The sequence below is a fragment of the Pogonomyrmex barbatus genome, unplaced genomic scaffold, assembly GCF_055798465.1.
Source record: "Pogonomyrmex barbatus isolate J1 unplaced genomic scaffold, ASM5579846v1 scaffold1, whole genome shotgun sequence".
Classification (NCBI taxonomy): domain Eukaryota; kingdom Metazoa; phylum Arthropoda; class Insecta; order Hymenoptera; family Formicidae; genus Pogonomyrmex; species Pogonomyrmex barbatus.
This window is the reverse complement of record NW_028297098.1, coordinates 7643112-7656743: the sequence shown is the minus strand read 5'-3', so window position 1 is coordinate 7656743 and position 13632 is coordinate 7643112. Positions and strand designations below refer to the sequence as shown.

The following is a 13632-nucleotide window of genomic DNA, read 5'->3' as shown; positions in this document are numbered from 1 at the left end:
TAAAATTCTATAATAAATATCTGTATATCTTTTATAATTTCTCTTTCACTTCACAACATTTTTCTAATGTTACTTCGCTATAAGTTCGATTTGATCGAACTTTTCAGCATGCCTTCGCTAGTCGCTGTATTCATCGAAAATCGATGGAGAGGGGGTAAAAGTTAGTTTTGCTTCGTAGCATGAAAAAGCAGCTTTAGAAATTTTTTTAATTACGATATGTATTCTGCGATCATTTTTATTTATTAGCTGGTTTTTAATAGAAACGAATTATCACGCGAAAAGCCGATTACTAAGATTCATTTTACTTGCGTTTAAACCGAGAAACTGCAGTTAAATTTTTGATCGTCTCTACGTGTGCAATGGCGACTCTATTCAGTTTTTCGAGACTGTTTAATTACGCGGCGAGTAATTATCTGAGAAGAGTGACACCGGTCGCAATTTGCAAGCAATATTATCCTGGTATGTAATTGCAAATAATAAAGCAATAATTATATAGAAACAGTGAGAACATAACCTTTCCCTCGAATGAAATCATAACTCTCTTAATTCTAAAAAGTGGATAAAATAGGAATATTAGTATAAAAACTGTTTATATCTTTATAAAAATGATCAACAACGTTACTTAATTAACTTAACAAACAGATTAAGATAATGTATAGAATATATTAAGATTTTTTTCTAGATACCTTAGGTTAGGTTAAAAGCATCTTTAATTCCATAACTTTTCTGGAGCTCTTCAAAAAGATCTCTCTTTATTAAAAATGTTAATTAAGAAGATTGATATTACATTAAAATTTTACGATGAAATGTAAAATTTATCAATTTATTTTTATTAATATTATCAGAAATCTTATGTTTAAATAAATTCATGTATAAATTATATAAAATTACAAAGTAAGACTTTATACAAATAAAAAAGAAATCTTAAAAAATAATCTTTTGTTTCAGCATTAAGATTATGGGAGACACCAATAGCAGAATATCGAACAGTTAAACCACCATGGATGAAGCCAATTCCAAATTATCAAACAGAGGTACAGGAGTGGGATGAAGAGAAAGAGAAAATTTGCACTGGTTATTAACATAACTTATTTCATATAAATTTAAAATATACAAATGCTTAAAATATATAATTTTAGAAGGGTCAATACAATCTTTTAGAAGGGTTTAACAAATAATATTCTACTTGTAGACGTAACAAATGAAATTAATGATCAAATTGCAATGGATAAGATCGGACGAATGTTTGCAATCATACAAGTATGTGGAAAACAATTCAAAGTGACAGAGCACGATCTTATAATCATTGAGGGATTCTGGCCACCAAACATTGGTGATCAATTGAAACTGGAGAAAGTCTTGTTGGTTGGCAGCAAAGACTTTACTCTTATAGGCAGACCAATCCTGAATAGAGAATTAGTTTCAGTTGATGCAACAGTCATACAGAAGACTCTGTCTCATACAAAAACTCGCTTTAGATTCCTGCCAAGGAAACAGTATAGGCGTATAAACTGTAAGATACCGAAAAATGGCGTTCTCCATTCTTTATGTTTTTAGTTTTACTTGTACTAATATGCTTGGTATTCTTTCAGTCTACAGAATACAGCACACAATGCTGCGGATTAATTCTATAAAAATAAATGGAAACATCGACGAGAAGAGAGAAGTAGAAGGTTTAGATAGAATATATTAACATTATAATACATGTGTGTGTGTGTGTGTGTGTGTGTGTGTGTGTGTGTGTGTGTGTGTGTGTATGTGTGTGTATACATATATATACATTATATATATATATATATATATATATAATGTATACATATATATACATTATATATATGTCAATAAATGCAATATGCACAAAATATTATGTGTTATCCTCTGTACCAGCAGAAGATAAAAATTGTTTTTATTTTCAATCGAAGATTTTGTAGATAAGATTTTACAGAAAATACTGTATATTTTTAAAGACGTGCGAATTAAATTTTTTTATGTTATTCTCAAAAAATTATCTATGATAATTAAATGTAATCAATTGTAACCGTATCAATCGCTTCGGACAAAATCTAATCTTTTGCATTTGATCGATGATTCAACAAAATCCAAATCCTGACCAAAGCTCCGACCTTCAATTCGATGACATTTCACGGAAGCACTTGTGGATGACATCTGGATTATGTGGAGTAAGAGAGGTAAATGCGAGCATGGGAGTGAAACTGAAAGTATCATGGTTTCAACACGGGAAAAATGGGGGCACTTGAAAGTGGGGGTTGACATAATCAGAAAACGCCATGACACTAGCATAACTTCCACTACAGAAGTTTTCTATTTGTCTGTCACATAATTCATTATTATTAAAAGTAGTTTTAATGCGACCCGGGCGCGCCAAATTTTTGTACATCGTTTTTTTTTCTTACATTAGATTTTCTTTTATATTTTATTTTTATATAAATACAAGTAATAATTTAATAAAATTTTTTTGGCAGCTATAAATTGACATTAATTTTGGATTGATAACGTCTTTTTTCACCTTTGCAAAGTTTCTTTTCTACTTCATATAATTAAAAGTTTGTGTTAATTTTTTATTTTTGAATTATTTTTTTTGTAGAAATAATGAAACGATTTTTCAAATAAAAATAAATTACAAAATAAAATGTATTTCAATGTAAAGCTCTTTTTATTTTATTAAATTAGAAGTTGGCGCCAGTTCTTCATATCACATCATATCAATATAAAATTTATTATTAAAAAGACTTTTGTGATGGAAATTGTGTATAAAATTCTTTTTTTTACATAAATAAGAAAACAGGCGCGTGAACTTGACGTTATTTTTTACCTTTTTTAAAACGTAATTTTATTAGTATTGCTTAACCTCGGTATTGGGAAGCCTGTTACTGAAATGATCAAATAAATTGATTATGGGATCTCTGCTTAAAACATAGTATAATAGATCTGGTTAATGAATGTTACTATATTGTATAAATATAGTTTCAATTTTAAAATCTCGATTGCATATGTAATTCTTATAGATAATTTAATGACATATATAGAGTCCTGAACCTATATTATGTTTAACATGAATCATTATTCTTTCTCTGAAAATGTTTATAAATTGTTGTATATATTTTATTTACTTGTTAAAGAATTTTTTGTTAATAACTATATTAAATATAGGAAATATTTTTCTTATTTAATTATATTATAGTTATGTTATAGTTATATTATAGTTAATTAAGAAAAATAGTTAATAATGTTATTTCATTATTTATTCATTAAAACTAACTTAAAAATAACGATATATTTATGAAATTTATAAATGACGATAATATTTCGTGATAAATGTTATATTTATTTTACGTCATTATTTAGTACACTAATGTCGAATGACGAGAAATGACCTTAAATTATCATCATTATCTTGCTACTTGAGGTGTATATATATATAATTAGATATAAGTATACATTTTTAAATACAATTAGATCAAATTTTTAATGGGTCCATTTTTGTGGTAAATATGAAAAATATATTTTTATAAGTATTGTCGCGTTCGCGGCGTTAATTCCCATGATCGCGATACTCGGCGGAGCGCTCTCGGAAAGGAAGAACACTGTTTTAAGAAAGACTCGCTCTTTATTAAACCAACGGTACAGAAACGCGTCCGGCCACCGCAGAATCCGGCCGTCAAATCTGCAAAACAGTCGGAGAACGACGCGTTGCCAAGGGCCGATCCTCTATTCAAACTCTTATCGATTGATATTGATTTTCTTTTAGCAGCGCCGAACGGAATACCGCACGGCCGCAACAGTATATTTATTTATAATATTTGTATTTATATGAACAATCTCATATATAAAATATTAAGTTTTTCGTAAAATAAACGAAGTAAATCAGTGTAATTATATTAAACTTAAAATTTTCCTTAAGGATAATTTTCCTTTATCCTTTATACTTGATTGAAATTATTCGTAAATTGTGTATATTCGTATATATATATATATATATATATATATATATATATATATATATATATAATAAATCGTATAAATCGTATAAATCGTATATATCGTACAATATCAACTAAACTTGTAATGTCTCTCGTTAGATGTTATCATTTATAGCTAGTTTGATCCATCATAATATATTATGTATAAATTTTTATATAATTTAATGTATATCTTTCTATTTGAAAAAAAAACATAGTTTAATATAATTCAATTTGAAGTTGTAAACATTTTGATATAATCATTTCTAATTAGATATAAATTTTTCTTTCGAAAAAAATTTCAATATAATTTTACATAATTGTACATAGAATTATTAATATTTTGATATAATTACATATAATCAGACATAAAGTTTTTACCCGAAAGAAATTTTAATATAATTTCATATAATTTGACATAGAGTTATAAATATTTTGATATAATTGCATATAATTAAATATGCAATTATAAATTGCATATTTAATTATATGCAATTTAATAATTAATAAAATAATAATAATATGCAATAACATAAATTTAATTTTTGAAAGAAATTCTTAAATTTTGAAAGAAATTGTACATAATTATTTTATATCATGTTCTATTTCATAATAGAACATGATATCATCATAAAATCATACTTTTTAAAGTTACTTTATATAAATAAAATTTTAAGATCTTTTCATCTTATATAATCCAACTTTGCATTATAATATCACTGAACCAGTGTACTTACACTAAAGGCAATTGGAGCCATTAAACTCTCGGTGAAATCCATATCCTTTAATCGTACTGACAGAAACAATGTCATGATCAAGGTCAAGATTAAAAGTTTGCTACGGAACTCAAATAAAGGCATTTTTCCATTTGTCGTGCACGAATGTTGTTTTGAATCACAAATGCGTTCTTTCTCTCATTGATAGAGCACCGTACATCATGTGTTTTGCTGAATTCCACAATGGATGTGGAATTTTATCAAGTCAATATGAATATTTGATCATGATTTTGTTCTGTGAGGCATTGTTCTTTTCGTCTTCTTGTATTTACAGAGCAACTGCAGATTCTATCTATGCCAAAGATCACTGTTGCTCGTGCACACTTTCACCTTAGCTTCACAAAGTCGAACTGATAAACTGAGTGCCAATCGATCTTGCGATGATTGCGAAGAAAGTTCTTCTTTCACTGTCGCGCTGCCACCATCCCGGTTCCATTCAGTACACATGGCACAAACGTAGTGAATCCTCTCAATTTAGAGTCATGATGGTCGCGTATCTTTCGTTTTTTCATGTAAGAATGGATAGCGCGTATGTCAATGGAAATCCTATATAATATTACTTCATATCATTTTTTATGCGACTTAATAATTTTCTCAAACTCCCCCTTTTCTCAAACAATGTTCAAAAAAAAGTACTTTTGAATTTCAACTTTCCGTAAACGTTGTTCAAATCTGAATATAAACTATTGTAAATAAGATGATAAATTTTCAGCTTTATTGAAATAATCCATAAGTGTATGTATTATATCCGTAATGCTTAAAAAATTCCGATTATTGTTTATTATTGTATATTGTAATACTTAATCTTGGTATTATCTTCATGATTCCTGAGCTGAATACGTTTTTATTTTTATTAAAGATACTGTTAAATATTTTAACATATAAATTCATGTTTCAAATATATAGCTATTATGATCCTCATGTAGGGAAATTGCTTGTTGTGTATCGAGTCACGAAGTTCTCCGAATAGTGTCGAAGATTCTTAGAATTCGATATTATTAGTCATTCCTCGACCGCCCGCCCATTGTTCGCAATTAAACGCCGCACGATACACAGTGTCAGTTAAAAAGAGAATTCAGAATATAGTTGCGAGCCAATTTATACAGTCCACTTGTGAAATAAATAGCGCTAATATCTACTTATATTAAGCGAGAGTTATTTATCGTTACATCATTCCAGCAAATCAAAGGCAATAAAACACGATACAAATACAATAGATGTGATTGCCATCGTTGCTTCAACAAAGCATATATGTATCAAAAACTGAATGATATTCACAGTACTTTTTCGAAAATATTATAAGCTAAACCCAAGAGAACTATTGCTGGTCTGTCTTCGAAAAGAAGAAAGGATTGGTAGAGTTTTGTCTTATATCATACACATCCTATTTGCAATTCATTTAACTTTTTTCCTAAAATTTGAAACGCATTTTTTTTGGAAAATGTCCCTTTTAAAGACAAAATGTCATCATGATAAGATAGAAACGTCTTTAAAGAATGAATGCACATTTTTTAAAAAATAATACTAAATTAATGAAGTTACATTATTTATAAAATTAATCTATTTTTAACCTTTTATTAGAGATAAAATAATCTATATGAAAGTAAAACAAATAATTTTTAATTAAGATATATTTCATTAAACCAACAATTTTCATAAAAGTTTATTTATGTATAAGAATATATGTAGACTAAAATTATTTTTTTAGAATATATTTATTATATTTTAATTTAGGAAAAATCCTGCGGCACATGTAACGATTCGGAAATTTCATTAACCCACATTTATCATTGAAAGCAAAACATCTCAGATCGCTGACCTAGTTTTGTATATTGCTCATTCATGTAAATATATAAATATTTTAAAAACATTTTGATTTTAAAATTATTATAATAAATTCATTGATGTATTTATCTTATTTATTTGCAGTATTATTTTATTTATAAACATTTATTTATGTTTCCTTTCGTTACAATTTTTTAAATAAATAATGGTAAACTAATAGACAAGAATAGTAAATGCAATATTGATATTTATTTATAAAGTTATAATAGAACAAGATTTATTTAGAATTAAATAAAAAAACAAAATTTTATGCACTAAATATATAATTGGCGAGAAATTATGCTATATACAATAATATAAAATCAACTCGTAGATAATAAAATCGTAAAAGTCCGAAACAAGTTCTAATGGATTTAGAAGTTCTATCAAAGATGGTTGTAATTAAGAGTTGTGAAATGCGTGAAAATGTAATGTTTTGTAAATAGGCTGCTTGTGAAATATTAGTAGTCTCTTATTCTTATCAAATCTTAAGAATGATTCGTGAATTAGACGAGTTTTATGATAAAGAATCTTTTAAACTACAGATTGCTTACTTTTTGACTCGAAATGAATCAATTACATTGTATACAAATTATTTCTAATTCATTTATATTATTATTGTTTGTCTAGCTTTGACACAGCTTACTTTTATCACAATATACTGTAACATTATTTAGATGAATTATTATTTAATGTTATCTGTAGGAATATTATCTTTTTAGTTCGTCCATATCGTTATCATTTGTTCGTCTCTTTGGTCTTATTGCCAAAATCTCAACACTATAACTTTGATTATGGCTTTTTCCCACTCTCTATGTTTTGATAAACACATTATATTTAAAAATAACTATTTTGAACTTTAATTAGATCTCATCAATATCAATATAACAAAAAATAAAAAAAATTATTAAAACATAGCAAGTGTGAAAAAGCCATAATCAAAGTTGCAGTATTGAGATTTTGACTATATATATATATATATATATCTATTACAAATGTTTGTTTCTGGTTATTAGTTATGAAATTATAATTTGTTACAAGTGTTTTATTCAGTTAAATGCTTAAACATTCATTTTAAAACATAATTTAATAATAATAATAATAATAATATATAATTTATAATTATCTATTTATCTTATATCGTAAACAATCCATTAATTTAATAGATGTATCTTTGTATAATAAATATTTTTAAATTTTATAGTTAAAGTATAAAATTTAAAAATATTTATTATATAAATGTATATCTATACAAATATTCTATTAAATTGTTTGGATTGTTTATGATATAAAATAAACAGATAATTATAAATTTCACAAATAGAAATTAAGTTATAAATAAGCAATTAATAGATTACATATAATCATGGCATACGTTTTTGTGCAAAAGCTATTAATACATTGTACAGATCTAATATAATTGTTGTGTCATTATTTTGTTTACAGCTTTTTATTTCTGAATATTTTTGTTTGAGGTCTTTCTTGAATTTTTCTTTTCGGTCCCATGGCATTTTATTAATAAATTCGAGGAAGGATATAATACTAGCTATAAAAACAATAAAAAATAATTGAATGATACAATTTAATAATTAATAATTATATTTTGTAATTAAATAATTAATTAAATAAAATTAAATAGAGCATTTTATACTTAAAAACCAATTATATAGCACAAAGTTTGATTTATATATATATTTAAAAATATTTACATAAAAACTGGTCCGGATTGTCAGCGACAAAGTGTGTTTCTCGAAGACTGCAATGAATAATTGTAAATCCGATTTCTTCGAGTAATTCTTTTAATTCACTGCGAGGGTTGACTGAGTTTTGAAATGGCCAGGTATATTTTTTTATATCCTGTGTAAATATAAAACTAACATTTAACAAATAGAAACATAAAAGATAAATAAGTATTTGTTTTTTTTTAATTATAAAATAATAATTTAGATAAATAATAATATTTACCGACATGTATGGTGCATAATCTTTATCTTGTGCCATAATGTCAAGAATTTTAAAAATGTCTTCCGTTGCCGCAAAAAGTACAAGCATTGTCCCATTAGATCGAAGCATACGATAAATATTCTTAAACGCTTGTCTATTCGATAAAAAAAAAATTAAATTAATTTATGAAAAATATGCTTTATGTTTGAAAATAAAGTAAGGAATGTCGGTTTTATAATAATTTTCTTTATAAATGAGTGACATTAACACATACAACTAAATTAATAATTTTATAATAATAAAAATTTTACGAGATATATTAGCATTAACAATTAGCATTAACAATAAAACTGATTAATAATATCAATAAAATATAGTGAGGCTGTATTTCAGTTCTTATTTTCGACAAATGATCACTTTGTGAAGTCAAGTAGTAATCAACACATAATTCAAAACATGAATCCAGACGTTTATAGATCTGGATATTATATTTGATTAATATTAAACTAATGATCTGTCCAAACAAGTTCAATTTATTTATTTATTTATTTTTTATTATTCATATTCTAATTATTATTTCTTGATATATATATATATATATTTGTCTTAGATTGTTTAGATATGATATAAAGCTTTAACTATTTTTATAACATTTTCATAACATTACATTTTATTACATTTTATAATTTGAAATAAATAAAATATATTGCTTTGATTTTAGAATACAATATTTAAATTTTGAAATACAGTAAAATCAAACGATTATTTTGTTTTATAATGTTTTACAAAATTTGAGAAATATTATATTATAAACAATTATTTAAGATTTTTAAGACAATTATATTGATTAAGAATAATATAAATGTTATTCTGCATATGTGCGCGCGCGAATGTCTATACTATAATTTTTTATAAGAAAAATCAAAAAATTATCTAATAATAATAATTTTTCTTACCGAATATCGTTGCACCAATGCAAACTGTGCAGTGAGATTATGTGATCAAATTCTGAAATGTACTGGTTGGGTAATTGTTTAGTTTCTATATTTAATACTTCATATTTGAGTCGATTTTTCACACTAGACATTCTATTTGCATATTCAATCATACTTTCCGAAATATCTGTACCTTTATGACATAATTATGACTAAATTAAGTGATAATTTCATGAAATTTAATTATTAAATTAAGAATATTAAATTAAGAAATAATTTATTTTAATGCTTCTTGCATTAGATTATTTCTTACCGATTATTACCGCATTTGAATTAAGTGCCGGCAAAAAAATATTTTTTGTTACATCTCCCGGACCACAACCTACATCCATGCATTTACCAGATATATTTTTTAAATTTTCGCTAAATTCGTTAATAAGAGCCAATGCCTTTTCTTTTTGCAATTTATTATTTTCGACATACATCGATGGATTAACAAAAGATTTGATACTGTTTCCATTGACAGGTCGCAATATTAAATAGAAGATTAAGTTTATTTTAAGAAATATTAGAAGCATTTGCAACATTTCAATCTTAAAAATGAGTTTGCGTATCTCTGTAAATATATATTATGTATACAATATATTAAAACATATATACATACATACAATAAAGTTATATTTACAACTTTAATAACACAATAAATAATATACAATTAAATTAGTGAGAAAAATATTCTGATTTATTATTTTTTTGTCTTTGTGTTGTAAGATTTGTTTTGTAAGATAATTCGCGACTTATTTTTAAAAAGCAAAAGTTTAATAGAAAAATCTTATTCTTTCTCTTTATAACATTCTCTTTATAACAATTTTTATTATTATTATTACTTTCTTACTTGTGCTATATATGTATTTATGACAATTATGTGACTCTTATAATAATTTATTGTAATTATATTTAAAACACTACCACATGCTTTATACTTTAATAAATCAATTAGGAGTCAAAGAGCTTCTATTTAATCGAAATATTAACAAAAACTTGGTACAAATGTCGATGAAAAATGGCCGAAATGTTAACGTGAGCTTGATACATATACTAACTTGATATAAATACTAAGGCTACATATAGAGATAAAAAAGAGATAACAAAGAGATAACAATAATATAACCTATATATATGTCAAACAAATAGACAATTGTCTGTAATTATCATAATTACGCGTTATTATGTATTTTATTTAAATATTGTCTAAATTAAATTTGTCTGAAACATATATCGGCTGAACAATTGTCTATTTGTTTGAAACATATATCGGCTGTAATTATCATTATTATTATTATTCACGTGGCATTATTGTTATTCTTAGCGTTCTTTCAAAATTATTTATCCGATTATTGCGATAAATATTATCACATGCCTCAATGGTCGAATAGAATAAAACACTCGCGCGTTAAGCGAGCGATCCAGGTCCGATTCCTGGCTGGTGTAATATTTTTCGCAATAAAATAATTTTCAACAGTCGGGGATTAATCGATTTCAAATTTGATTATCGATTTAATAGGGAAGGGATGAATTTAGATTTAACTTTAAGTAGGCTACGTTGCAAGATCGTTGAATTAACGGCACGTAGTTCGCGATAAGCATTGTTTCGAAATTCAGAAAAAAGTAAAAATTATTTAACACGAAGACCCAGTTTGCTGATGGAAGCCATTTATTGTCTCTTTGTTTGCTACATAGAGATGTTGGGAGTCATATAAATATCAGAGATTATAATTACAATAACGAGACGCATCTTACATATACATCACGTGAACAAGTATAATATTTAGCAATATGATTTGCCAGAAACCAAACACAGGCACAGTAATTATTTATATTTTTCCCACTTGTATCTACTTGTATCCACTTATTTATTTATATAATAATATCAATGTTATTCTTATACTTTTTATAAAAAGATAAAAAAAGTCGCCAAGTGTACGCGCAGTGTGTATGTAAAAACTCAAGTACATATCTTTGCACCAAAAATCCAAACGTTATATTACAAAATTACATCTTACTGATGTTCAAATAATATATAATACTCACTTGTAATAATATGTATTATTTGCGCCCGGGTCGCATTAAAACACGCATATACATATTTATTGCATTAAATTATACTCTTACCGTATAACATTAACTTATTTTCTTGCATTATGTATTTCTTAATAGTAATTCACACACACATACACACACACACACACACACACACACACACACACACACACACACACATATTTTTATTACGTATTATTGTATTTTATTCTAATAAAATACGCTACTTATTTTTACTATTAATTCTGTAAATATTACTTTTCAGGTCAAATTTGAAAACAAATATACGTTATTAATAAAAAATTAATTAATAGTATTTAAATGTATGTTAATAATTAATTGTATAGAACTATTAATTTAATTTCATCAGTAAAATTGATAAAAAAGTAAGTATAAGGGCATAAATAAAATATCTATTATTTGAATTTAGAAAATTATCTATTCACTTATGACACGATGATTATTGAAAGTAGTTTTAATGCGACCTGGGCGCGCCAAGTTTTTGTACGTCTGTTTGATTTTAAGGTCGCTTTATATTTTTAATATGTATTATTATTAATATGTATTATTATCTAAGTATATCGCTCTATTTAAAATATGTAGCAGGATGCATGACAGAATAGTATAATTATATATATCGTGCAATACTGAAACTGTTTTAGAATTCTAATAGTTATTAGTTAGAAAACATATGTTCAGTGTTTAATACGTTTAATGAAACGTTATTGTTATATGAAGCTTCAAATTCTTTATAGATATAATTATTAGGTTTTATTTTTCGAAGCTTTGAAATAGAATAATCAAGAGACACGGGTGGTGTCTCGACGCCAAGTTCATGCGCAGCGAAGTTCGCGTAGAATGGCGGCGAGACGCTCGTGGCTCTATTTACGCGAGACCCCGGAATGAACTCGGTCTACATTTTCATATCTCAGCAATGATTGCATTGATTAAGTTTTAATTACGCTTAATCGATAGCTGAGTATTAAATTATATCAGAAAAGTGTTTTTATTTTTTTTCTCCGTGTTCTACAAACTGAGATATCGCGACGCAATCGTGATGCAAAGTTCAAATTGGTAAATTTAAGAAACATCCTGGTTGTCGTCGTGATCTCTTTTCGTTCTCTTTTTTCTTCTTTTTCACAAGAGGCGCTAATGAATGTCTCTGTATGACAGCTCTTGCAGCACTCATTTTTTTAATTTGATTTGTCTTTGACAGATATCCTTCGTGTGAAGTTGTATATATTGATTAATAAAAAAGAAGATATAACGTTTGTCACATGTAATAGTAAGTAATATTATAATATTGTAATATTGTAATATTGTAAGTAATATTGTAATAATATATAATACATTGAAGAAATAGAAATAGAAATAGAAATAGAATTAGATTTTTACAACAAATTACATTAGATTTTTACAACAAATTAAATTATTAGATTTTTATTATTATAGGATTTTTATTATATTATTAGATTATTGACAACAAATGTATTAGATTTTTACAACAAATTAATATTTATTAATTAATATTAACAAATTAATATTTATTAACAATTATTAACAAATTATTACATTAAACATAAACAACATAAAAATAATATAATATAAAACATAAATTAATAACATATAACATAAAATAACATAAATAATAAATGTTATAAATAAATGTAATAAATGTTATATGTTGTAATTATATGTTATGTTATATGTTATGTTATATGTTAACGGCATTTGAAACTGCAAAACAGTTAGTTCAGAAATATCTAGATAATGAATTGCAAAAATAATAAGATGTATTTCAAGGTGATCCAGAAAATGCAATAAGTGTGCAAAATATAGAGGCAGATGAAGCCATGCAGGACTTTAAAGATCTTGGAGCTAAAATTAAAGAAGAGGATGTTTCTGAAATGATAATAAAATTAAACACAAAAGAAATCAAAAGAGAGTATTTGATAGACTTATTAGCACTATTAAATTAAATATAAATCAGTATTACGATTATATGTAGTATTACGATTATAGCGGTGAAGGTTACTGGAAAAAGTTTTCTAATTAAGACTATTAAATGTTGAA

General features: G+C 25.7%; 2 protein-coding genes across 2 annotated transcripts; one reads left to right on the top strand and one right to left on the bottom strand.

The window, feature by feature from the left end:
* Positions 1-131: 131 nt before the first annotated feature.
* On the top strand, positions 132-3807 carry mRpL21 (mitochondrial ribosomal protein L21). Its single transcript, XM_089074848.1, has 4 exons — positions 132-459; positions 949-1074; positions 1193-1513; positions 1593-3807. Exons 1-4 carry the CDS (start codon positions 360-362, stop codon positions 1691-1693), a joined length of 648 nt encoding a protein of 215 aa, XP_088930974.1. The 5' UTR covers positions 132-359; the 3' UTR covers positions 1694-3807.
* A 4010-nt stretch (positions 3808-7817) lies between these two features.
* Positions 7818-12670, bottom strand: LOC105433151 (juvenile hormone acid O-methyltransferase-like). Its single transcript, XM_011648297.2, has 6 exons — positions 10355-12670; positions 9773-10075; positions 9481-9652; positions 8546-8678; positions 8290-8437; positions 7818-8126 (listed from the first exon to the last, which is right to left on the bottom strand). The coding sequence occupies exons 2-6, from the start codon at positions 10044-10046 to the stop codon at positions 7945-7947; spliced, it is 909 nt and encodes a 302-aa protein (XP_011646599.2). The 5' UTR covers positions 10047-10075; positions 10355-12670; the 3' UTR covers positions 7818-7944.
* Positions 12671-13632: the final 962 nt, after the last annotated feature.

Bases quoted from the DNA above. Each gene is read 5' to 3' on its own strand.
- LOC105433151 (XM_011648297.2), bottom strand. From the start codon at position 10,046: ATGTTGCAAATGCTTCTAATATTTCTTAAAATAAACTTAATCTTCTAT. The intron at 8,679-9,480 runs GTAAGAAAAATT...TTTATCGAATAG, and splicing joins CATTGGTGCAACGATATTCG to ACAAGCGTTTAAGAATATTT. The intron at 8,127-8,289 runs GTAAATATTTTT...TTGTTTTTATAG, and splicing joins CAATCCGGACCAGTTTTTAT to CTAGTATTATATCCTTCCTC.
- mRpL21 (XM_089074848.1), top strand. From the start codon at position 360: ATGGCGACTCTATTCAGTTTTTCGAGACTGTTTAATTACGCGGCGAGT. The intron at 1,075-1,192 runs GTTATTAACATA...TTCTACTTGTAG, and splicing joins GAAAGAGAAAATTTGCACTG to ACGTAACAAATGAAATTAAT. The intron at 1,514-1,592 runs GTAAGATACCGA...GTATTCTTTCAG, and splicing joins ACAGTATAGGCGTATAAACT to TCTACAGAATACAGCACACA.